Genomic DNA, 27,354 nt, shown 5'->3' with positions numbered 1-27,354 from the left:
GAACAACCCTTTTATACTTAATGCGGTGATGCCTATTATTTCTAGTGCTTGAAATGTCCTCCCATTTCATCGTGGACCTGGTGAATGTCTGTTGTCTATGTCTGTGAGTCTCCACGGAGATCTGTGTTGCCATCTGGGGTGGGGTGATTCTTTATGCAGGCTTGACCTGGCATTATAGGACATGGAACATCCCCAGTTCCATGGGGTTCCATTTCCTCTCCTGTTTTTTCTCCATCCCACCAGCCCTGTCATTTGAGAACCTGAAAAGCTCACCCTTTTCTAAATGCCTTTTGGGATAAGAGTGCCCTTAGCTGAAAAATGATTTTTTTTTTTAAAGATTTTATTTATTTATTTGACAGACAGAGATCACAAGCAGGCAGAGAGGCAGGCAGAGAGAGAGGGGAGGAAGCAGGCTCCCTGCGGAGCAGAGAGCCCCATGTGGGGCTCCATCCCAGGACCCTGGGATCATGACCTGAGCCGAAGGCAGAGGCTTTAACCCACTGAGCCACCCAGGCGCCCCATTAGCTGAAAAATGATTTAAAGGCTCAGCTTGGGCTCCATCTCCTTGGGGAGTTGTGCCGATACCTCAGCTACTGACAGATGGGAGTATTTCCACCTCCCTGTACTCCTAGAACCCTACCCATATTTTGTGGTCTTATTTTCCTCTCTCACTGGGTGGCCTGTTCCTCTGAGAGGAATCATTTCTGTATTCTGATCCTGTGGAGTTTTATATGACTCCTGGTATTGTCTTTTCCTTAGGTTATTTACTGACTTCACATCAGTGAGCCCTTTCTTGTCAAATAGATTGATAGGTACCTGAAGGGAGATGCATGGTTTTCTTTACCGGGTAAGAAGCAGATAAGAAGTTCTGAGTAAATGGGCTGAACTAAATTAAACAATTAGAGACTAGTCCTATTTCTTTTTCATTTTCTTCCCTCCCTCCCTTCCTCTTTTTCTTCCTTCTCTCCTTCCCTCCTTCCTTCCTTCCTTCCGGAGAAAAAGCGCATGTGTGGAGCAGTTGGGACAGAGAGGGCAAGAGAAAATCCCAAGCAGACTTCATGCTAAGCTGGGAGCCCAGTGCTTGGTTTGATGTCACAACCCTGAATCCATGACTTGAGCTGAAATCAAGAGTTGGAGGCTCAACCAACTGTACCACTCAGGTGTGCCAAGACTAGTCCTATTTTTAAGGCTAAGCCTCCTTCCCTTTAATCTTTGCTTTAAGATTATAATTCTAAATGTTATATGGTCATTCTAGAGTTTCTTCAGGTTTTACACATGTCCACTAGTTTTATTGTCTACTGATTTAGCTATGCCGGTTTCAAAATGTCTTAATTTTTATTGTTGATTTAGCACATAATGTTAGTTACAGGTGTACATCGTGGTGATTGAACAGTTCTCTACATTATGCAGTACTTACCATGACAAGTGGCAATCATTAAACAGATTACCATATATATTAATATAATATGTATTATATTACTGTGCATTAATATAATATCGACTGTATTATCTGAGCTACACTTTCCATCTCCATGACTTGTTCTATAGCTGGAAACACATACTTGTTAATTCCTTTCACGTCTTTTGCTTCTCCTTCCACCCCTCTGGCAACCACCAACTTATTGTTCTTTGTGTTTGTGAGTCTTTTTTAATTTTATTTTTTTAGAGTCCATGTAAGTGAAATCATGTGGATATATATTGTATTCCTACACTACCATAAGCTAGAGAAAAGAAAATGTTGAAAAAAATAAGGCAGAGAAAATAAATTTAGAGTACCGACTCTATGCAGTCCAATAATCTCCACTGAGCTATACCCCCTACAGTACTGACTCTATGTATTGAAGAAAACTCCATCTATAAATAGACCCAAGCAGTTCAAAGCCATGTTGTCCAAGGGTCAGTATATTTCCTTGCTTTATAAAAATGAACAGAAAATTAAAGAATAGAACTGAGATGCTGACAGAGAAACAAGGGTCTGATAAATTGGATAAGGTCATTTGTCCAAGTGGAGAATTATCAGTGCCAGTAAGGTCCTCACTAAACCTGTTCGTGTGTGCTGTTAGGCAGAAAAAGCAAAAAGTAAAGCATGTTGTAGGAAAAGCTGGAGTATATTTTGTTAAATTCTGACCAAAAGAGAACATGCAGTTGGTGTTGTTAAGTCTCTGGCAAAGGACCCATGGCCCCTGAAAGTCTGTTCTCTTTTGTCATGGATTAGGTGTGTTTTAGGAATGGGTTATGTATAAAAGTCGGGGGCAATGACCTTTCCTCCTTCCAAACCTGTTAATCTGTCCTCTTTGTCTCCTTAGTGTTTCCTGTATAATATGCATCTGTGTCTTAGTTTTCGAGCTAGTCCTCCACCTCCCCCACCTCCATTCCATTTTAATTTTAATTTTAATTTTATTTTATTTAAAGATCTTATTTATTTATTTGTCAGAGAGAGAGTAGCGAGAGTGAGCACAGGCAGACAGAGTGGCAGGCAGAGGCAGAGGGAGAAGAGAAGCAGGCTCCCTGCCAAGCAAGGAGCCGGATGTGGGACTCGATCCCAGGACGCTGGAATCATGACCTGAGCTGAAGGCAGCTGCTTAACCAACTGAGCCACCCAGGCATCCCTCCATTCCATTTTTAACTTAGTTATCGCTTCATGCTTGCCCCACACTGTCATATTCTGTCAGGTCAGTGCTATTACTTCTTAAAACTTATAGCTTTTCATGGATGTAGATCTCATCCAAACCAGACTGTGAACTTGTCAGTGATGGGGTGGGTAGTGTTTTATATATTTTAATCTTTCCGAGGACAACTACCCTGGTGCTTGGCAATGGAGTAGGTGACCGCAAACTGACTTTTGGAGATGACCGAGGGATCTCAGAGATCTATTGCCAGAGAGGGAATTGACACCTTCATGGGTTGTATCTTTCCCAGGATGCTGAGTTCTAGAGCTTTGTGTTGAGAATGAAGGATACACTCAACAAATCACTAGCATAAGCGAGATAGGTAAGGGGTTGTCGTAACTGATTTATAAAAGGCTTTATATGCAAAAACAGCCTACAAAATACAAGTGAGTGTGACAGCTTTGGTGGGACTTTTTTTTTTAAATTACTTTATCAATTAGCCAGCATATAGTATGTCATTCCTTTTTTTTTTTTTTTTAAATTTTATTTATTTATTTGACACAGAGAGAGAGATCACAAGTAGGCAGAGAGAGAGGGAGAAGCAGGCTCCGCTGAGCAGAGAGCCCAATGCGGGCCTCAATCCCAGGACCCTGAGATCATGACCCGAGCCAAAGGCAGAGGCTTTAACCCACTGAGCCACCCAAGCGCCCCTATGTCATTCCTTTTTGATGTAGTGTTCTATGACTCATTATTTGCGTGTAACACCCAGGCTCATCATTGGTGGGACATTTTGTTAGCAGGCAGCTCACACTCTTCTTTGTACTTCCTAAATGTCCTCTCCTTTAGGCTGCACCATTTCCCCTTCTAACTCGCCGGCGCTCTCTTCTTCCACTTGAAGCCGCATAGTCCTGCGTAACTCAGGTAGATAACACTAGACCGAAGCCATTCTGTAGATAGCACTGTGTATTTAGCAGGCTTGTTTCTCTGATGCTCTCTTCTTACCCATTTCTGTCGTGCCAGGACTGACGCTTTTCCTCAGACTTGGCATGATCTCCCTGTCGTTGATGTGTTCTCTCCTCCTTCTCCAGTTAGCAGACGAGCTGTGAAATGCAGTTAGAATTCTACACTCCTAGGTTTGGTTACGGAGCCATGAATCAACATTTCCAAGTGAAGGTTTCAAACAACATGGCAGTAGAGTTGTCCCAGGAGTTAACAGCTCCATCCTTTGAGTTTTCCGACCTTCGGGGTAATATTCAGCTCTGTAAAATCCCGGACTTATCTGGTATGATGCCATTCGGAATTCATGATGCTGGGAGGTTCCTCTGGGCTGGGGTGAGGCTGAGCTGGGTGGACCTCTTTCAGCTGGGCCTGGCCCCCGTGCCTGCTGAGTCATTTTGATCAGTCTGATATTTAAAAGTCATTCGAAATATTCAAGTGCTTAAAAATCTGTTTATCTAAGTGTAATAATTGCAGCTAGCCTTGGAGTGCTTTTGATAGCCACTAAGTATTTTCTGTTGTTTGTGTCAAATCTCAGTCCTCTCAGTAGTCTTCTGAGATGGGTACTCTTAACCGTTACTGCTGACAGAGGAGAGACTGCCCCAGGGAGGTGAAGTCCTGGGCCCGAGTCACACTGTTGGAAGAGGGCAGAGCTGGTGTTCATAGGTGGCCTTTCCTGCGATGTTACTCATACCAGGTGTTTGCTACTTTTCAGCCAAATGGATTGCTATCTTTGAGACCATATTTATGTTACAAAAGGCCCTTGTGCTGAGGCTAAGCAGAAGTTGGCTTGGACCCATTACACAGGCTGGATTCACACCCAGTTTGGCCACTTCCAGCGGCTTGATCATGGCAAAGTGGTGCGATTTTACTGAGCTGCTTTTTTTTTCTTCTTCCAGATTTTATATATTTATTTGACTGAGAGAGAGACAGCGAGAGAGGGAACACGAGCAGGGGGTAGTGGGAGAGGGAGAAGCAGGCTTCCTGCTGAGCAGCAGGCAGTCTGATGTGCGGCTCAATCCCAGGACCCTGGAATCATGACCTAATCTGAAGGCAGACACTTAATGACTGAGCCACCCAGGTGCCTGATTTTTTTTTTTTTTTAAACTCCTGTAAAGTGGAGATGGCAACACTGGACGTCCTCTTACAGGGGGAGAGCAGGTATCAGTGAGGTGCCTAAAGTGAATCTTTTTAAAAATGGGGACCAAGATCTTATGGGAAACAGTGGTGGGAAAAAGATGGGCCTGGGGTTCTACTTTCTTGAAAATGAAACCAGAATTAGGAAAATGAGTATTGTTTGTAGAATGTGGTGTTTGATTTCCGTGGCTAGCACACAGCAGAGCATCGTGGTTACCAGTCCAGACTCTTGAAGCAGGAAGCTTCACTCTCTGCTCTGTCATGCTCAGGGTGACCTTATACAAGTCCAGCTTTCAGCCTCTAATTCTTTCTCTTAGGAGGAACATAAAGTGAAGTGTGTGTGTGTGTGTGTGTGTGTGAGAGAGAGAGAGAGAGAGGAGGGGAAGAGAGGGAGAGAGTGATGGTGGGTGGTAGAGGGTTGTGAGTTTTTCTGACAAAATTTATGCTGTCGCATTTGATTTTTCAAAGCACTAGTATGGGGTGGTTTTTTTTTTTTTTTGGTCTTTTTAAGATTTATTTGTTTTAGAGAGAGGAAGAGAATGGGGGGGAGGGGCAGAGGGTGAAGGAGAGAGAGAAGCTCAAGTAGACACTGCTCTGAGTGTGGAGCCCCATGTGGGGCTTGATCGCACAACCCTGAGATCATGACCTGAGCTGCAATCAGGAGTCTGCCCCTTAACTGACTGAGCCACCCAGGTGCCCCAAAGAGTTATTTCTACTAGAAATACTTAAGAAGTTTGTCTGTTTTCTCATAGGATAGGGAGGAGGATGTGCTCTTCTTCCTTTAATACTGAGATTATCATTTATTTATTTATTTATTTATTTATTTGACAGACAGAGATCATAAGCAGGCAGAGAAGCAGGCAGAGAGAGAGGGAGAAGCAGGCTCCCTGCTGAGAAGAGAGCCTGATGTGGGGCTCGATCCCAGGACCCTGAGATCATGACCTGAGTCGAAGGCAGAGGCTTTAATCCACTGAGCCACCCAGGCACCCCAATACTGAGATTATCTTTAAGCCTTTATCTCATTATGATCCCCTTTTCACTTCTTAATGGTTTCATGGTTTGAGGAGCTTCCCAATACTCAAAAATACTATCTTCAATTATATCTAATCTTATTTCATCTTAAAAAACCCCCAAGATTTCCAATTTTATCTTAGGTTGGTATGTCTTTTATTTATGAGTCCTGTAACCACATCAAGACCAAAACAAGTAGCTAGAAAACATCTGAAGTACTAGGAGGACTGTGTCGAGAAGGGATAGTAGCGTTAAATAGGGGTGAGTGTGGTGAAGAAAGAAGGTGGGAGGGAGTAGCTCCTCATCTTCCAAGTGGTCAGTTGACCAATTACTTTTAGTTTAGGTAACTTTTGCTTCAGTGTAACCTTGTAACTGTAGGGATTTGTAAAGATTCAGGTAGATAAGACCTCCTATACATTGCTCTCAGGGCTGCTGTGAGGATTCTCTGAGATGTTTGTAAAACACGTAGCATTCTGCCTTAACCACATTGTTAGCCTTCCAAGTGTAGTTCCTGATAGTATTAATAAACATTTGACCGTTATTTGTTATTAGGTCTTGTAAGAGGTATACAAGCCAAGGATTTGGGGCTTATTCAAAGATCAAGTCATGGGTTTTATGTGGAGAAACCCAGAATTCCATAAAGTCAAGAATGATTTTTTCTGTGTAAGTTGAATGTTACATTTTCTTTTATTTTTTAATTTTTTTCTTTTATTTATTTATTTGATAGAGAGAGATCACAAGTAGGCAGAGAGGCAGGCAGAGAGAGAGAGAGGAGGAAGCAGGCTCCCTGCTGAGCAGAGAGCCCGATGCGGGACTCGATCCCAGGACCCTGAGATCATGACCTGAGCCGAAGGCAGCGGCTCAACCCACTGAGCCACCCAGGCGCCCCACATTTTCTTTTATTTTTAATTTGGAATATTTTCTTCACCTTTTAAGTGGTGTAACTTTTATTAGAAGTAACTAGAAAATGATGATTCTGAATATTAGGTATTCTTTCTAATACATCTGAAATACTGAAGATTTTGTATCTTGATGTTCTTTTCATAAGATATTTTCCCTCCTCTGTTTTGAAATTAAACTTAAAAATTGTGGGACGCCTAGGTGGCTCAGTTGGTTGAGCAGCTGCCTTCGGGTCAGGTCATGATCCCAGCGTCCTGGGATCGAGTCCCACATCGGGCTCCTTGCTCAGCAGGGAGTCTGCTTCTTCCTCTGCCTCTGCCTGCCATCCTGTCTGCCCGTGCTCGCTCTCTCTCCCTCTCTCTCTCTGACAAATAAATAAAAAAATCTTAAAAAAAAATTGTGGCTTTGTACCCCAAATCATTCTCTGGTGTCTGCCAGAAAGTCTGGAAATACTTTGGCCTTAAGTTTTTGGAAAAATAAAAACAAAACCCAAAACTAAAAAAGACCTACTTGTGTCTGAGAGGTTTTTTTTTTTTTTTTTGTCTGAGAGTTTTTGAAATTGCAGATGAAGTCAAGCATTGGGAAATGAGGTATAGAGCCTAAGATGTGTGTAGTGAACAGCTAGTGTGTGTAGAGAACGTGGGCAGTTATATACTTGCCTAGCAAATACAAACAGGTTCTGTACTTAAACTTGATGTAAAGGGAGGCAAGGCATGGTTTAGTCATGTACCTGTGCAAGTGAGTGCAGGTCTTGTAAGGATCAGTTTTAGAAAAATTCAAATGAGAATATGGATCTTTATACCTAATCAGTTTGAAGTTACATATTTTATTGAGCATATAATACACTTGACACCAATTATTCTCTCTCCAGCTCAATTAAGAAATGCTGAGAGTGATTTTTAGAAGGTTTGCGACCAAGGCGGATAATTGTGGGGAGTTCAGTTTTAGTTTATTTTTTTTTAAAGATTTTATTTATTTATTTGACAGAGAGAGATCACAAGTAGGCAGAGAGGCAGGTAGAGAGAGAGAGAGAGGGAAGCAGGCTCCCTGCTGAGCAGAGAGCCCGATGCGGGACTCGATCCCAGGACCCCGAGATCATGACCTGAGCCGAAGGCAGCGGCTTAACCCACTGAGCCACCCAGGCGCCCCAGTTTTAGTTTATTTTTAAAAGGAGTGAAAAGTCTTTTCTTTCAAAAACAACCATTGCTGTTCAAAATGGTTGTTAGAGGTAAGGAAAAATGGCAAAAATTAGAGTAGGCAGGATTATGAAATCTGAGTTCTTCAGTATGTAAGGTAGAGTAGAGAGGACATGTTGTCTAGCCCTTGATGTTAACCTTTAGTCTGAGATCATAGTATATAATGCTGCTTGGAAGCCCTCACTTGATGTAGCTGGCATCATAATGACTGAAAACTGTAGAGAAACTGGATCCTTGGTAGCTTTAAAGTGATTTGATGCCACCTTCTGCCCTGCAGTCCAACTCCCATGTGCCTTCCTGCTAGGTAAACCTCAACTCCAGCTCTGGAGTGCTGGGCACACTCCATTCGTTCCTTAGTCTACTAAGCCTGCATGGAAACCACTGGGAAGACTACCCATGGCCTGATAAGTGGGGAGAAATGCCTTTTTTTTTTTTTAAGATTTAATGTATTTATTTGACAGAAATCACGAGGAGGCAGAGAGGCAGGCAGAGAGAGAGGAGGAAGCAGGCTTCCTGCTGAGCAGAGAACCCGATAAGGGACTCGATCCCAGGACCCAGAGATCATGACTTGAGCCAAAGGCAGAGGCTTTAACCCACTGAGCCACCCAGGTGCCCCAAAACGCTTTTTTAATAGGAGCAGATCCGCTAAATGTACCCTTACTAAGTAAAACAAAAACCAAAAAATACCATGTATCCCATGTATCCTTATTGTATTTATTTGTAAATTGTACTACTGCAACAGTATATTTTCTAAAACCTACCCCAAATTTAAAAAGCTATGAAGATTAGGGACACCTGGATAGCTCACTCTGTCATGTCTGCCTATTGCTCAAGTCCTATCGGGTCCCACATCGGACTCCTCTGCCTGCCACTCCCCTTGCTTGTGCTCACTCTCACCCTCTCTGACAAATAAATAAAATCTTTTTTATAAGAAAGCTACGAAGGTTAAGTGTTACTCATAACCCTTTATGTTTTCATTGAAAACATATATAATATGTTTTCATATATATAATACATGTCAGTAAAAGTAATAAGACACATGGATGATTCTTTTGTTGGTTTAGTAATACCATGTAACCCTTTAGTTTGAATGTCTGGTTCAAAGCACTTTTACTTTGAAATTGGATTTAATGGGTGTCATAGCTGAACCAGATAACCTCTTTATGATACTTATATTCAAATGCAAGTACAGTGCTGGCTACACTTAAAAAGCAGGGGTTTTAGGGCACCTGGGTGGCTCAGTGGGTTGAGGCCTCTGCCTTCAGCTTGGGTCATGATCTCAGGGTCCTGGGATCGAGACCTGCATCAGGCTCTGTGCTCAGCGGGAAGCCTGCTTCCCCCTCTCTCTATCTGCCTCTCTGCCTACTTGTGATCTCTGTCTGTCAAATAAATAAATAAATAAATAATCAGGGGATTTATGTTTTAATCCCATGCACTAATTACACAAGTTTCCTAATGTTAAAAGTGACTGCAGGGGCGCTTGCGTGGCTCAGTGGGTTAAAGCCTCTGCCTTTGGCTCTGGTCATGATTCCAGTGTCCTGGGATCGAGCCCCATGTCGGGCTCTCTGCTTAGCGGGGAGCCTGCTACCTCCTCTCTCTCTGTCTGCCTCTCTGCCTACTTGGGGTCTCTGTCTGTCAAAAAGAAAAAAGTGACTGCAAACTCCCATCTTCGCTGATGTCACTCAGTCCTCCGATCACTTAATCTTGTCACATTTTTAAACTAGAAAACCTGTGAAACATTTGTTTTGAAAGATTTATATAGATTTGAAATCTTTTTTATTTTTCCAAGAATTTAAAGCCTGCAGATGTGAAGGCTTCATTAGGTTGCAAGCTTTAATTATAAAGTCACCAAGCAATGATAACATGTACTAATACTCTTTTTCAAAATGTTGTGATAGTGTAAACTATCTATATCCTGAATTTCCTTTGAGATATTTTTCACTTACTAAAATATTACCCCCTCTTGATGGAACAGGCTATTTATTTGGGAAAATGAATGTTTTCAAAGACATGTCATAAATATCCACTTTTCTTAGAAAAACCAGAATCTTCTATTTTGGAAAGAGAAAATTATTTAGTACATGTTTAAGTTTGACATTTTTAAAAAGTACTTAGCCACAGTATAACCAATATACCTCACTTGGTGTATATGGATTTTTATGATCCTTTCCCATCCCATGGCGGAAATTGCAAAGATTGGACCATGTTTGAAATTCTTTTTTTTTCCTAGTTTGAAGGTGTTACTTACTCCTATAAAATTAATCATGACTGATGTACTGAGGAACTCTGCAGGTTTTCAGTTTCAAGTTCATTACCATATGTTTTCTATGGATGACACAGTGAACGAATTTCACTCATGGTGCTTTTTAAGCTTCTTATCCAAGCAGCTGCCCTACCAGTGGTTGTGGTTGAATGGTTTTCCTAGAGAACATTACTTTTTTTCCCAAGATTTAAAAAATTCATTTGAAAAAGAGAGAGAGAGAGAGAGAGCGAGTACCACTGATAGCCCGAGCAGGAGTAGGGGTTAAAGGGAGAAGGAAAAGCAGGCTCCCTGCTGAGCAGGGAGCCCAGTGTAGTACTTGATCCCAGGACTCTGGGATCATGACCTGAGGTCATGACCTGACTGAGCCACCAAGGTGTCCCTATTCTATTATTATTCTATAGTCATATTATGATTCAAGTATTTCCAGAAGGAACGGGTATCTTTAGCTCATCATGCCTCTTTTTTTTTTTTTTTTTTTTTGGTGAAGATTTTATTTATTTATTTGACAGAGAGAGAGAGACAGCCAGAGAGGCAACACAAGCAGGGGGAGTGGAAGTGGAGAGGGATAAAGAGACTGCTGAGCAGGGAGCCTAATGTGGGGCTGGGTCCCAGGACCCCAGGATTATGACCTGAGCCCAAGTCAGATGCCTAACCAACTGAGCCACCCAGATGCCCCTACAATATTACTTTTTGTTAAGGAAGTAATCTGGTCTTCAGATTAAGTCTGTATTCTCATCAAAAGTAGTTTCTTTAGGGGGCACCTGGGTAGCTCAGTGGGTTAAAGCCTCTGCCTTCTGCTCAGGTCATGATCCCATGGTCCTGGGACCAAGCACCGCATCAGATCTCTACTTAGCAGGGAGCCTGCTTCCTCCTCTCTCTCTCTCTCTGCCTGCCTCTCTGACTACTTGTGATCTCTGTCTGTAAAATAAATAAGTAAAATATATTTTTTTAAAAAAGTAGTTTCTTTTAGATGTATCATCAAGACAAAGTATAAAAAGATGAGTAAGTGGGATGCCTGGGTAGCTCAGTTGGTTAAGCGGCTGCCTTCGGCTCAGGTCGTGATCCCAGCGTCCTGGGATCGAGTCCCACATCGGGCTCCTTGCTCCGCGGGGAGCCTGCTTCTCTCTCTGCCTCTGCTGCCACTCTGCCTGCCTGTGTGCGCTCTCTCTCTCTCTCTCTCTCTCTCTCTCTCTCTCTGGCAAATAAATAAATAAAATATTTTAAAAAAAAAAGCTGAGTAAGGGAAAACATCTGTGTTTTATGAGTACATGGCAAACCTGTCACACAGCTTATAAAACTTATCAGACTATTCAGGAGTGTTCAGAGTTTTGCTCATAAAGGAATACATTTTGGTTTTATTATTCTCTGTGTATTTCATTCATTTTAAAATCACATTTACGGGACGCCTGGGTGGCTCAGTTGGTTGGACGACTGCCTCCGGCTCAGGGCGTGATCCTGGAGTCCCGGGATCGAGTCCCACATCAGGCTCCCAGCTCCATGGGGAGTCTGCTTCGCTCTCTGACCTTCTCCTCGCTCATGCTCTCTCTCACTGTCTCTCTCTTTCAAATAAATAAATGGGATCTTTAAAAAAAATAAAATAAAATAAAATCACGTTTACTGTAGAATATACTTCTTTTGATATTAAGTAGAAATTTCACAAAGATCTAATTTTATCAAGTTTAGTGAAATTTTTTTGACGGATTGAAATTGTGTATGGCATGATTGTAAACAGAGGTAAAAAATTGCGGATACCTCGAAGCACAGTATGACTTTAGGGTAGGAGGTCATGGTATATGCTCTTGGGTATATTTTCATATTTAAATACATACTTGATGGCAGATTTTTGGGGAGGGCTATCTATTTGTTGTTCTTAGTCATTTTTATTTTGTAGTTGATGAATAACTATACTTAGGAATGAGAGTCTCATTTGTCATATTCTTATTAGTATTATCTTTAATTTGAAGTTTCTGTCCTAGAATCCTTAAGCCATTCATCCAGTTTATGAGGTTAGTTTCATTAAGAATTGATTACAATATATAAGCCCACTCAAGTAGGTCTACATAAACTGCCACAGGGTACGATGTGTGGAAAATGAGCTTGTTTGACGTTTGATGTTCTCTGATGACGACTTAGGAAATATAACTTATGACCTGAGAGGGTACCAATGGCAGCATGTGTATGAAGTATTAATAAAACTGAAGGTAAAGGTTTTTATTAAAAGAAAAAAAAAAGAACTTCGAGTATTTTCCTTCTTGCCTAGTGTCTACTTGGGGTATTACTGTACTAAATGTCACAGTTCAGGTTGCTATATGCCTGTGGCCCTACCAGATGTCCCCGAGGCACTATTGCTAGAGTTTCACCTGCGACCCAGAGGCAGAACTTGAGTGGTGGTTGGGTCTCCCTGTCTGACCCTTGCAGAATTCTCACGCAACTTACTCTTCCCTTTTTTGGTCTTCCTTGTTAAGCTGAGGTTTTTGAGGACTGGACCACTTCCTGATCATCTTTGTGTAATGGTTGGCCCCCTGTACGTGTTCAGTGAACTCCTTTTGGAATGGTGCTAGCTTTTTTTTTTCTTTTCTTTTTTTAAAATAAATTTAAAAATTAAGCTTCAAGGTTGTTTCTGGGTATGGGTTTTTAAGGGTACGCATACCCAGAGGCAGATAAGATGGATGCAACTGTGGGGAGGTTGGTAACAGTGGAGTGCATACCTGACGTGTGACCATGAGACAGAAGTCTTTGGCCTTCTGGAGGAGAGGCAAAGAACTGTCTTGTCACTGAGGTCTCCTGCCTCATTCAGACCAAGGTAGATTCTAACCTTTAGGAGTTAATGAAGGTAAAACGTTGGACATGTTTATGTTGACTTTCTTGGCTTTTAAAATATTTCTCTTTTGAGAGCTCTCGGGATAATATCTGGGGTTGATAAGTTTTCCTTATGTGTGGACATTAATGTGAGAGAAGAAAGGGGGAGGGTATTTTATATAGCTAGAATCTCTTTACTGTTGTTCATGACTTTGTGTCTTCAGTTTTTGTTAAAGAAGTAATCTGGTCTTCAGATTAAGTCTGTATTCTCATCCAAAGTAGTTTCTCTCTCTGCCTGCTTCTCTGCCTACTTGTGATCTCTGTCTGTCAAATACCCATGGTCCTTCCTCCCCAGGTGTCGGTCACTACCAGGCAGGACATAGGGGTGCTGGTTGGTTACAGTGCCTCCTGGAATAACAGTTCTCATTCATTATCTTCTTTGCAGATGCAGAAGCCATGGAGTTGAGCTGCAGCGAAGTACCTCTTTATGTAAGTCCCTATGCACTGGACTTCAGCTCTCAGTGTCCCTTTCTGACACTCAAAATCTACCTGACCGAAGTGGAGAGCGATGTTTGACTCACTGTTGAGTTGAGGCTTTAAAAAACGAACTGAGCCTTACTGTCTCATTCCGATATTCACACAGACCCTTTTAAAATGGATTGGCTCTTGGTTCTAACGTCTGGGGTTTCGTGAAAGTTCCCTGAGGAATTTTATTTAAACGGTTTAACTTCTAGACTCAGAAATACCCATCTCATTCGTGTGAACGATTTTTTAAAAAATATTTTATTTATTTATTTGTCAGAGAGAGTGAGCACAGGCAGACAGAGTGGTAGGCAGAAGCAGAGGGAGAAGCAGGCTCCCTCCTGAGCAAGGAGCCTGATGTGGGACTCGATCCCAGGACGCTGGGATCATGACCTGAGCCGAAGGCAGCAGCTTAACCAACTGAGCCACCCAGGCATCCCCGTGTGAATGATATTTGAACATTGTAGTTTAAGATACCATGATGATATTCAAGAATATCTTCTCTGTGTGTCTTTTTTTGGGTAAAGTCTAATGATAGCTGTATTAGCTAAAATGACAAAGGAATTCAAAGGGCCAAGTGCTGGGGCATCCATAGAATAGGTGTGGGTTGGGCTGACAGATGCCCAGGGAGATGCTCGGTCAAGGGTGCCTTCTGCATTGAGGCAGGAAGGATTCTTTTCTCTTCTTGAGAGCAATTCCTGGGTGCAACAGGGAAGTGAAATTCCTCTCTTCATAGAGGAAATGGCATATGGTTTCATTTTCCCTTGGCCAAACCTCTTTCCTTAGAATCTGACTGAGCTGGTGGGGAGTGGGCATGGGTGGGTGTGTGGGAACTGTGGTTTCAGGTGAACTTTGAATCTTCAGTGCATGGAATTGAGTCAGAGCACTGCATCTAGGCTAAAAATATGAGTTCAACTGAGATTAGTCTTTAATAGAATGAAGTATGGAGGAACTAGAACATACTTAATCAGAATCTTCAATTAAAATATATTTATTCATTTCCCCTTAGCACACTTCACTGTATAGGTAGCCCAACCTCCCTCCTTCTCCCTGTACTGATTCCCTCACCTTTTACATTCCCCACTCTATTCTCTGGAGGAAAAAGTAAATGATAAAATGAACGGGTGTCAGAATAATGAATGACGTGCCTCCTGGGTTGCCCAGTGGTCTGTAGTACTCTTTCTAGGTTGCGATGTGCAAGTCACAAACTGTAGGCAGATTGGACCCTGCTCAACCATAGTGATGAAGAATGGTTCAAAGCTAAACTGTAAATAACTCCTAAGTCTCCCTGACTTTTTATTTATTATTATTATTATTATTTTTTGTATCTTCCTCCTTCTCACCTCTACTTACTCTGTCCTGCTCTCCTACCTCAAATCCCACAAACCTAATCAAGATAATAAATCTTGTAGTTGATCAGCATCCTACAGTATAGCTGTTTTGATTCCTAACTGTTTGATTATGATCAGACTAGAGAGTCAATACACAGAGCCCAAGGAAAGAAGGGACTTAAAAAACAAAAGCCAAGATACGTTTCAAATTATCAAACAGTATGTTTGATACTAAAATAAAATGAAATATATGAAAGGTACTAAGAAGACATTACTCAGAATCTCATCCCCTGTAGATGTTATATTAAAATAATTCTTCGTTGGGGCACCTGGGTGGCTCAGTGGGTTAAAGCCTCTGCCTTCGGCTCAGGTCATAATCCCTGGGTCCTGGGATGGAGCCCCTGCATCGGGCTCTCTGCTGAGCAGGGAGCCTGCTTTCTCCTCTCTCTCTCTGCCCGCCTCTCTGCCTTCTTGTGATCTCTGTCTGTCAAATAAATAAATAAAATCTTAAAAAAAAATAAAATAATTCTTTGTTGATTCTAAGGTGCAGTTTTTCCCCTCCCTCATTTTAATTTCCTTCCCTCAAATTAACATCTCATTTAATTAAGGTGTTTTTTTTTAAGATTTTATTTATTTATTTGACAGACAGAGATCACAAGCAGGCAGAGAGGCAGGCAGAGAAAGAGGAGGAAGCAAGCTCCCTGCTGAGCAGAGAGCCCAATGTGGGGCTTGATTCCAGGACCCTGAGATTATGACCCGAGCTGAAGGCAGAGGCTTTAACCCACTGAGCCACCCAGGTGCCCCTGGAATTCAGATATTCTTATATCTGCTGTGCATTCTGGCAGATATCATGTTGTAGTTAACTCTCTGTGCATGTGTATCTTGGGTTTTAATGGTTATATGAGTTCACTTCTTAAGATTACTTGTGACAAAAGTACTTGTGATTGTTGTTGCTACATGAATTAAATGCTTTCAAGATGTTTCTACCAGGATTTGGTATTAAAAAGTTGAGCTATTGTGTACACACAGTGACATGGAACATATGGAAACAGTATCATGAAACATGATAAAATCTGTCTAAATTTAGAAATTGTTGCAATGAGTATGAAATAAAATTCAGTTGTATTATGATAGATAACTTTTTAGTGGAATATAAAATGAAAGTTATAACTGATGATCTTAGATGAAATATGTACATCTGTGTTCAATATGACTTAATATCTATATAGATATAGATACACACACATACATATATATGTTGTAACCTGATTTTTTCCCCCACTTAAACTTTAATGTCAGTATGATAAACTGATCTCAGCCAATTTGAGTACTTGGGCACATGCAGTAAGAGGTCAGAGGGGTTACATTATAATGAAAATAAGACTTAAACCAATTTCTATGAAATTAGTATCATGTAAATGGAGAACACGTGAGAACTATAATAAAACTTGTTTCTGTATTCTGGGGTGGGCCTTCTCTCTGCTCTTCTGTGTTCAGAAGTTTGAGAAATATTTACTCCAAGCTTCTAGTTTATAAAATCTGGTTTGTAAATATTTAATTTTTAAAATTCATATTTATGTTTCATATATTATAAAAATTGGAAATATCAAGAAATGTTAAAATACCGTGTTTAATCCCATCATCAGTATGAGCACTGTTGATATTTTGTGTTTCTTCAGAGCTATATTTATATTTGTGCTGAATTTTATTGACATTAAGGTTATTAATTATTAAGGCATTTATTTGGATGATTTTTTTAATTGCCATATATATATGTATTAAGTTTTTATCTTTTTTTTTAAAGATTTATTTATTTATTTATTTATTTGACAGACAGAGATTACAAGTAGGCAGAGAGACAGGAAGAGAGAGAGGAGGAAGCAGGCTCCCTGCTGAGCAGAGAGCCAGATGCGGGGCTTGATCCCAGGACCCTGGAATCATGACCTGAGCTAAAGGCAGAGGCCTCAACCCACTGAGCCACCCAGGTGCCCCTTAAGTTTTTATCTTTTTAAGTAATCTATACACCCACCATGGGGCTCAAACTCATGGTCCTGAGATAAGAATTACAGGCTCTACTGACTGAGCTGAGCCAGCCAGTCGCCCCTTGACTACAGTATATCAGATCTCTTTATTTGGGTGCTTTTGTGTACTAACAATCCTATTCATTATGATTTGTTCTCTTAGAAAAAGAAACTGACTCTGGCAAGTGTATAATGAAGGTAACCCCCCCCCCCCATAGAAATTTTGAAGGGCCTATAACATATGGAAATACCTTTAAATTATCTCCATATGTTATAGGCCCTTCAAAATTTCTTTAATTTACACAGATGTACATCAATCCCAGGACCCTGAGATCATGACCTGAGCTGAAGGCAGAGGCTTAACTCACTGAGCCACCCAGGCACCCCAAAATGTGCTTTAAAATATTAATTGCAAGATTTATTTTATGGAGGATTAGAGCACATAAATAGAGTGATAATTATGGAGGAAAAATTTGATAGAGATGATTCTCAACTTTGACCCACTTTCCACAAAAAGGCGCTTTGTTCAGGTCATTTTGTTTTTGTTCCTTTGATTATAAACTGTTTTGATATAAGAATTCATTTTTAAAAATCAAAGGTCTTTGCTTCTTGGTTGCTAAAGAGAATCCTTACCAAAAATGGTAGGGGGTATTCGTTTACCAGGTCTGGTAGGTTTTTGTGGTCTTTAGGATATTTCTTATATGGTGTCTTGTCACCTGCAAATAGTGAATGTTTTACTTCTTCCTTACCAGTTTGGATGCCTTTTATTTCTTTTTCCTGTCTGATTGCTGTGGCTAGGACTTCTAGTACTATGTTGAATAAAAGTTGTGAGAGTGTACATCCTTGTCTTGTTCCTGACCTTAGGGAAAAAACTATGAGTTTTTTGCCATTGAGTATAATCTTAGCTGTGGCTTTTTCATATAAGGCCTTTATTATGTTGAGGGTTGTTCCTCTAAACCCACTTTATTGAGGGTTTTTGTCATGAGTGTTGTACTTTCAAATACCATTAGATTTCACTCATGTGGAATTTTTTTTTTTTAAGATTTTATTTATTTACTTGACAGAGAGAAATCACAAGCAGACGGAGAGGCAGGCAGAGAGAGAGAGAGAGGGAAGCAGGCTCCCTGCTGAGCAGAGAGCCCGACGCGGGACTTGATCCCAGGACCCTGAGATCATGACCTGAGCCGAAGGCAGCGGCTTAACCCACTGAGCCACCCAGGCGCCCAAAAAATCATTTTTTAAATTTATTTTCAGCATAACAGTATTCATTGTTTTTGTACCACACCCAGTGCTCCATGCAATCCGTCTGTGGACTGAATTCTAGGAGCATTTTTTCTTTTTTCTTTTTTTTATTTAAGATTTGTTTAGAGAGAACACACACGTGTGTGAGCACACACATGTGCAAGCTGGTGCAAGCAGGGGAGGGCCAGAGGGTAAGGGAGAGAGAGATCCCGAAGCAGACTCCTTGCTGAGTGTGGAACTGAGTCCCAGGCTCCATGCCAGGACCCTAGATCGTGACCAGAGCCAAAATCAAGAGCTAACCAACTGAGCCACCCAGGTGCCCCTAATATTTTTAATTTTCTACTTAATTTACTGTGTTGTCGAGTCTGTTTATCTTACAATTTTAGTTTCCATTACTTCATTTGTGGTTTCTATGTAGTATTTTCAAATCTTGGCCTGTTTCTTATGCCCATATAGTTTCATTATCTTGTGTATTTTATTGTGTGCACAAAGAAAGGACTTAAATTTTTTTTTGCATTTCAGGAATCCGTTTCAGAGGGTGTTAAAATTTCTGATTTCGTCTGGTGTGCTGTCGAACTTTATAGTTTTTTGGCCAACATTTCCGCTTGCTCATCTTTAGAGGGGAGGCAGCCTTAGTGTTGGAGCTGCAGGGATATTCCTCAGCTCAGCCACAGACTCATTCTATTTTTAAAATGAACAATGGAGGTCCATTGAGTTGCTGTTGCAGGAAAAGAGAAACACTGCACTGTAATAAGGTTAGAGAAGGAGCAGGGGTTGGCGACTGGTAGCCAAGAGTTTTATATCGATTTGTATACCATGGGGACCTGAGCCTTGCAAATCCAATTTTCAGCCCAGAGCAGCTTCCTGACTCTGTGCTCTTAGGAGCACTAAAGGAGCCCCTTTGGAAGACCAGGCTGTTTGCTCATGGTAGAAAAAATCGTAGACATTTGCAATCAGGTTTGAGGTCTAGGCTTATTATTAGTTTTTAATTTTTATTTATTTTTAAGGATTTTACTTATTTTACAGAGAGAAGAAGAAGGGGGAGAGGAAGCGGGAGATAGTTTCTGAAGCAGCCTTTCTGCTGAGAGCACAGAGCCCAACACCTGGCTGGAGCTCAGGACCCCTGAGATCATGACCTGAGCCAAAAACAAGAGTGGGACCCTTCACTGACCTCTAGGTGCCCCTAAGCTTAGTCGTTAGATTAAGTGACAATATGGTTTTGGGAGGAGGAGTATTAAGCTAGCAGAGTAGTCATGCTGAAGCTAATGACAAGTGTGAAAGCCTGGAAAAGTGTCATTTATAATTAATATAATCTAAGATGTTTATTCTCTATCTTAAAACCTCCTTAACTCATATCCTTGGGAGCTTGAAAGTTCTATATTGGAAGTCATAAAGTTATTTTTATTCTTTTAGTTTGTTGTTTTCAGCCCTTTGTTTCCTAGTTTGTATATAAAAAGATCAGAAATGATGCAAGTAGTGTTTAAAAGGAGAGATTTTGCTTACTTGGTATTTGCGTTAATTATTTTTTAAAAATATTTTATTTATTTATTTGACAGACAAAAAGAGATCACAAGCAGGCAGAGAGGCGGACAGAGAGAGAGAGGAGGAAGCAGGCTCCCTGCCTAGCAGAGAGCCCGATGCGGGTCTTGATCCCAGGACCCTAAGATCATGACCTGAGCTGAAGGCAGAGGCTTAACCCGCTGAGCCACCCAGGTGCCCCTTTGCTTGAATTTTGAAAGGGATTTTGCCTTCACAAGCCAGAGAGTATTATGCTGTTCATTGTTTTTCAGTTACTTTTAAAATTGAGTTTTCTCAAAGTTTTTAGAAATTAATAAATGTCATTAAACAAATGTATGTTATACTTGTTAATCTAGAAACTTCTTTTCACATTATATTTTGATTTTTATGTATGTTGTAAGTAGCACTGATCTTCCCCAAATCAGTTCAGTGCTGTGAATAAAGCAGACGAGCTCTTCCTTGAGAAACTGTTGATGGCAAAAATTTTTTCTCAATAAAAATAGCTATATTTTAAAGTTATTTAACCCTTGCTCATCATAGAAAATATAAATAGAAATATTAGACATTACTTTTTACAAATTTGTACACGCAGTGTTCCATGAAAGGAATCCTATAGGAAATCCATTAGGATCTTGGGCAGAGTCCATTAATTATTCGTTCCCATTTTATACCTCCTTTTCTGTCTCCCTGGTAACTACTGTTGAAGATTGATGCGTTTGTCTCAGCAGCAAGCATTAGAATCCCCTTGGAACTTACTGGCAAAAAGAATTTTGAGACCTTTACCCCAGACCTACTGAATCAGAGATTCTGGGGCACCAGTGGGGCCCAGCAAGGTACATTTTAAAGCAACTTTCAGGTAGTTCTGTTTCACACTAAAGTTTGAGAACTAGAATTAATGGATATATTTACTGATTTTTGTGTTCTCCTACAATCCTATGCATAAACTTAGACACAAGCTTTAATGAATCATTTTTTAAAATCTGGATCCTGTTTGGGGCTCTTTATCTTTAGCCTGCCAAGTGGAGTAGAAAGTCCTCTAAGTCATCAGGCATAGCTCAGACTCATTCTTTCTAATGAGTGGGTGTGAACCAGGTCTTTTGTCCGTGGATGGGTACTCACTTTGTTTTGGTTCTCTGACCATGAACAGTTAGTTGTTTACTAGATATCTTTGTCTATATGTCCTTATGTATTGATATTTTTGTCTCTGTAGTATGGGTTCCCAGGAGTGGAATTGCTGGATGAAGGGTATACATATTTCAAATTTTTGTTTAAAAGATTTTATTAATTTATTTGACAGACAGAGATCACAAGTAGGCGGAGAGGCAGGCAGAGACAGAGAGGAGGAAGCAGGATCCCTGTTGAGCAGAGAGCCCTATGTGGGGCTGAGTCCCAGGACCCTGGGATCATGACCTGAGCCCAAGGCAGAGGCTTTACCCCACTGAGCCACCCAGGCGCCCCTCGTATTTTAAATTTTAATGGCTTGCTTTGCTAATGAGATATAACATCATTTCATCAAATAACTTCCAGATATATTTCATAGCTAGTTTTTTTAGCTTTAATAACTACTAATTATGAAACTGGGCATTCCCATTTTCATTGTGCAAAGGCAGTGTGTTCAATTCTGTATATTTTATAGATGTTCAAAAATATCCTGATTAAAAATTTTTTTTTGTTATGGTTCCTTCATTTCTTATGTTTCTCCAATTCTGTTGAATGCAAGCCTCTGATCCCTGGAGATGTTTGTAACATCTGCAGAGGGTGTGTCTGTGAACCTTTGCGTGTGGGCCCTTGCTCTCTTCCACCCTTCAGGCATATTCCTCGTAGCAGCTGACTGAGGAGTATCATCATTTCTGTTCTCTGGAGGCTGCAAATGGTTTAATGGTTTGGCAGCACAGTTTTCACTTCAGGAGCTTGTGGCCAGCTGGCTCTAAGCTGCTTCCCTCTTCGTTAGCATTTTAGGTTTGTTACTCTCCCAAGTTCATGGTAGCTTGCTGTGTTTGCCCCAGGAATATTGGTTGCCCCTGGGCTCGCTGATCTGATGTTTAGGCCTTTGGCTCGGCTCGTTAGCTAGCTAGCTGAGCGGAATCTGCCCCAGTGAAGCACTTGGATTTCTGGGGCTTGGAGTAACTTCCTTGAGTCCTTGGCTGAGTGTACGCTTCTTGGTCCCTGCCGTATAGGGGAAGGACCCGAGGACAGGTCCCAGGGCCTGTTTCCTAGCGGAGGGAGGCAGCTTCCTATTAAGGCGGGGACTTAGTGGCTTTGTTTTTTGCTCACCTGGCAGACACCTCCTTCCTGACTCGCACAAACTCCCTCTGGCTTCTGGTTCCTGTCGAAGGAAATCCTGTCCTCCAGATGCTGCTCCTTCTCTCCTTGGGGCTCTCTGTCCCTGAGGGCTGCCTGTGACTGGCCTCTCTCCCCAATTATCTCAATGTTAGTAAGGGACGCTATCGTTGAGACTTTTGCCTGGTCACCCTCACTTTGAGATGAGGAAATTAAGGTTCTTAGGGGGAGTGACTCACTTGACTAATTAAACTGCACTGGTTTGATATTCAGAATATTTAATGCTATCTATATTAGAAGCCGTATAATTTTCTTGCTTTGAAAGTGGTAGAGACCACAACAAGCCTAGGGTTTTCCCACCTGCCCTGGTTAATTAAAATGACCTTCCCAACTTGTCACCACAAGTTGATTGCCCCATCGGCCATTACCCAAGGATGCCATTTTGTTCTTCACAGCCCTGCAGTCTCTCTTAAGCTTTAATTGTGAAGAATGGTACTACTTACAGGTCTTTCCATTAAAGCATCTCCCTTTTCTCAACTTTTTTTTTTTTTTTTTGTCTTGCTAGAGGATCCTACCTATAACTAAGTCTAGGTAAGCCCTGACCCTCTAAAACAAATACACTCAAAAAAAAAATATATATATATATATATATATATGGGCTCAGTAATTGTTTTTCATTTGCTCCATCAAGCTCTCCAGCTCAAGGTAATAGACATTTTATTAGCTCGGGTGTCGGGGGCATGGATGAAGGTGTCTTTTAGCACATACCAGTATAGCTAAGTCTGCCTTTGAGAATGGAATCAGGAAGGGCTTTTGCCTGAAAACAATTTCTAGATCACGTGTTGCCTTTGTGAAAATTTATTTTTAGTATCTTATGTCTCCTGACTTAATCCCAGCAGCATGTGCATCTCAACTAATTGCCCCTTCTTTCCTGGGTTTTTCCAACATTGTTTTGGCTGGGCTAATTGAAGTCGCCGCTCCTCGATGGCTTTTGTTTTCTGCTGACTTGATTTTTTCCTGTTCGGTCCTTTCTGCTGTTTCTCCTGTCTTGCTTGTAAGGGGGCAAACAACCTTGAAAGCTGCATGTTCTGCCCATAGCGTAGAGGAACCGTGGTAACTGCTTCATCCTGCCTGGCGAGGAGCCACAAGATGTCAGTTCCTGGAAGTCCTGAGTTCCTTAGCTGCTGCCAGAGATTGCTTCATGGTATTGCAAGAGCAGAGGGGAAGACCACTTCTCAGACAGTAGCTAAACCTATGACTTGGAATGTTACATAAGCCCTCCATTAGCTTTGTCCTTGTCCAGATGCTTAAATGGTACCCTGTCCTCTTAGCACAGGGAGGGTTTCTGGTAACCCCTTCTGTCACTACTGATAGGGCATACTTTTAATAAAGGGCCAAAGCTAAAATGTACAACTGCGGGAAACTTCTGGAAGAATCAGCCCTAGCACCCAACTTTGAAGGAATTTCCTTGTGGGTGTAGATTTAGGGGCTCTGGGTAAATAAGTACCACATGTTCATAAAGTCTGATTGTCTCACTTCCCATACTTTAGTGACAGCCCCCACAGTTTGGGCAATATGCAGCCTTGTGTTCTTCAACACAGAATGTGAAGTAATTGACATTTTTGTTCTAGTGGATTTTAAAAATATTACCATCTTAACCATTTCAGGCATGATTCATAGGGGTCAGATATTTCCCTCCGAGAACCCTCAGAAGAAGTAAGATGTGGTCCAATTAAGATGTTTTATTAACACATTCTAGAAAGGGAGCTATTACAGAAGATGGGATAGTGATTCTGCCTTATTAATAACTCCTCCCTCTCACCCCCGAGGTTGTGCATGTGTGTGGTTTGAGTAGGCGTTTTAAACTCCTGACTCTCTTCCCTTGTCATAATTTGATACACTCTGGCTTTAGCCTTATTTCTATCAAAACTGATCCCATGAGGATTACCAACTTTATTCTTCCTTAATCAGGGGTGTTTAAGCCCCTGTTTGGTATAGTGCACTATTCTAGGCACAAAGGATATAGCACAGAGGGAAATAGTCAGGATTCTAAGACCCTACTCTCCCAGAGCCTACTTAAGAGTGGAGAGACGGACAATAAGTAGGTAGACAAATAAAAACATAGGGCATGCAGTGGTGGTATATTGTGGCACTTACAACATATGAGGTAGAGAGAAGTGTGTGTCCTGAGGTAGGGAGAGAGCCGGGATACCCCGCAGTGTTGTAGAAGGATCAGAAAGCACAAATGGCCCTGAAGGAATAATGACCTTCACATATTTGGGGGACAGCAGAAGGCCCAAGTAGCTGGATCATTGAGAAGGAGAGGAGACTGGTCAGAGACATACGCAAAGCCAGGCCATGGAAAATTGTGGACGCCAAGGTGATGAAATGGCAAGTCATTGGGGAGTAAATGTAGGGAAATTGCCCTATGTGATTCTTAATGTTCAAGAATTCTGTTGGTTCTTACTGAGTCCTTTCTTAGCTATTATGTTTTCTTTCCTTCTGCTTACCTGGGTGTACCCAAGGCCCACCCCTTTATTTTCTCTTTCTAGGCAAGCTCAGCTCTCCTGTTGTTAGAACCATAGCACCTCCTTGAAGACTCCCACATGAGGAGCCTCCTCCTGACCTCTGCCCAGGCCACATCTTCTGTTTCCAGCCTGTTTGGTATTTCCATTCAGGTACCTAGCACTGACTTCAAATCTGGGCTGTTAAATTTTTTTTTTTTTTAAGATTTTATTTATTTATTTGACAGAGAGAAATCACAAGTAGATGGAGAGGCAGGCAGAGAGAGAGAGAGGGAAGCAGGCTCTCTGCTGAGCAGAGAGCCCAATGCGGGACTCGATCCCAGGACCCCGAGATCATGACCTGAGCCGAAGGCAGAGGCTTTAACCCACTGAGCCACCCAGGAGCCCCTGGGCTGTTAAATTTTAAACAGTCTTTCTTTCAGTTCTCCAAATTCCAGCTCTCCCCCACCCCCCAAGTCCAACTTCCTGACTGGCTGTTCCCATATCACCATTCTCCCAGGCATGGTGATCTTACATCTGAGTTTCCCTGATTCCTCCATTACTTTATTCTCTGTAGCCCATCGGTCATCAAGAGGTGCTGATGGTCAGGGTTGTCTGTTTTCTCTCCTCCACCATTATGCAAATTCATCTCTGGGTTGTTGCCTATAACCTCTTCAGAGTTGCCATTGTCTTACTTTCTCTGCCTCAAATATTATCTCTGGCAGATTCACCTCTTGCTTTGTGGCCATATCCCCTACCTGTTCTGATCAGACAGGTTTTTGCTCTGCCTTCGTGGGCTTTATTTTCTTACAGTAGAACTTTGCCCAAGCTGCTCTGGCTCCATAACCAGAACTGTCCCTCGGGTAAGAGTGAGATATATCATTGTATCTAGGTTATGACACTGGAAAGCTATACATTTGGTATCTTTCTGGAAATTTTCTAAGACTTGTTTGTGCTTTAGGTGTTAGGTTACCATTTTGGAAGGATGCTCCTGCTTCCTGGTTATTTTGATAATCAGGTTGTAATACCCTTTTGTGCCGTGGGTAGAGCCTATGGCCCGAAAGCCTGGGCTTTCCAAAGGTGAGGATAATTGAAAGGGAATAATAGCTTTCTGCTTTAAAAATTGATTTAGAAAAATTTAAAAAATGAAAATTCCACTAAAGAATACTAACATTCACATTTAAGTAGGACAAATTATTTGGAGCAAAATGGACACATTGGGTCCAATGAAATATATTAGAAATGTTTGGTTTTTAATCTGTTATATGCCAACCGTGGTGCTCTATACTTCTTCAAGAATTCTCTAATGTATAGAAAACCCTAGGAGTTAGCCTTCTTTTACCAAAAGGAAAACTGAGGTTCATTGACGTGGGGCTGGTTTTTCTTCATCAGTGCTTATTTATCTGGCCCAGGAGCTGTGATAGGCTCAGACGTGATCAGGGAATAGCTGCCTAGCTGAATTACAATAGAACTTGGATTTGAACCCCAGATCCTCTTTCGGCCTCTGTCACACCACAACCATGTGTCCTGTGGACACAAATTATCATCCTCCATTATATCAAAATACCTAGTGTGGTGTCCAGCATGATACAGCCTTTCAGTAAGTGTTGGCCGATTGCATATCTGGAAAACCACTGAGGGAAGGTGAGCTTGTTCTCTGACCCATGATAGCAATATTCTAGACCACGGCTGTGGTCACTGGGGAGGTGACCCAGCTGGAAAAACAATAATTAAAGCTGGTACTTGGTCACATCTGTGATTGTAGAAACCCTTTGCACCATTAACTCCAGCCATACTGTTCTCAGTGTCTCACGAGTGTCATGCTTATTCATTTTCCCAGACCTCTAGTTTGGTCTCCTGTTTCCTCTAGTTGGCACACTCTTGCTTCCTCTCCCTTTGTATTTAAATTCTTACTCATTGTGCACATTTCAGCTCAAATGGGACACCCACCTCACCCTTTTAAGGTTTTGAGGAGGTTTTCTTATTGTTTGGTTTCATCTCTTTTATTAAGCTTGAAATCACCGGGGCAGCAGAGATTTAAAGAATTATTCTCTTGTCCCCTGATTTTCCGGTACCAGTACAGTGCCATGCTCAGGAAATGTTTGTTTAATGAATATGTGGTTCTAGTTTCATTCCACACAAGCAGTGGTCAAGGTTCATTCAGTACACTCTTCAGTTTTATTGCTCACTTATTCCTGTACTGTTGTACAATTCGTCCAGCCAGTCTATGGCCACCCCTGTTTTGGGATAGGGACCAGCAGGTTGTTCTGTACTCCAGGCACACAACAGTCAGAGCAAAGGTCACGTGAGGAGGGGGTTGTCACAACAGTCAGAAAGTTACAAGGTTTGGGGGAAGCAGGTCCCAGAGTTTGCAGCTTAACCACATTTTGGAGGCACAATGTAGACTCTCTCAATATTTGAAATTCAAAATTAAGTTTTTGTGAAGCAGACAATTCTTAGCCCAGAATTAGAATTTTACAGGGAGGAGGTTCTGATAAAACAGTAGGGAATTAAAAGCTTATGTTGTCCAGCTTAAGATTCCTGAAGAGTTTCTTGACTCAGTAAAGATGATCTGTGAACGATGTCACACGAACTCAGATCCCTTCTTTGGCATTCTTTCCTAGTGTCTCCTTTCAGTTAATACACTCCATGTCTTTGGAAAAAAGTCATTGGCGTTACTACCTTAACTGTTTGGGGCACCTTGTAGTGCTGTGCAAAATGTTTTTACACATGAGCTGTTTCATTATTATTATTAATGTATTTGACAGAGAGAGACACAGCCAGAGAGGGAACACAAGCAGGGGGAGTGGGAGAGGGAGAAGCAGGCTTCCTGCTGAGCAGGGAGCCTGATGTGGGGCTCAAACCCAAGACCCTGGGATCTTGACCTGAGCCTGAGGCAGATGCTTAACAACTGAGCCACCCAGGCGCCCTGAGCTATTTCATTAGACCTATACGTTGCTATTACTTGGAGGTGGTGAACTGAGAGATGTTGAATGACCTGCCTCGGTCCATTTGTGCATGCATG

The 27,354-nt window shown here is 41.6% G+C and overlaps 1 protein-coding gene across 3 annotated transcripts in view; it reads left to right on the top strand.

Moving 5' to 3' along the window:
- ARHGEF28 (Rho guanine nucleotide exchange factor 28) overlaps positions 1 to 27,354 on the top strand; it is a 319,328-nt gene that overhangs the window by 54,311 nt on the left and 237,663 nt on the right. For all 3 annotated transcript variants that reach the window (XM_044267188.1, XM_044267215.1, XM_044267206.1), the window contains exon 2: positions 13,357 to 13,400. In XM_044267188.1, the coding sequence (XP_044123123.1) occupies positions 13,368 to 13,400 (33 nt within the window). In that variant the 5' untranslated portion in view covers positions 13,357 to 13,367. The remainder of the gene's footprint in view (positions 1 to 13,356; positions 13,401 to 27,354) is intronic.

This window comes from Neovison vison, chromosome 1, assembly GCF_020171115.1.
Source record: "Neovison vison isolate M4711 chromosome 1, ASM_NN_V1, whole genome shotgun sequence".
NCBI lineage: Eukaryota > Metazoa > Chordata > Mammalia > Carnivora > Mustelidae > Neogale > Neogale vison.
This window is presented reverse-complemented; position numbering and strand designations above follow the sequence as displayed.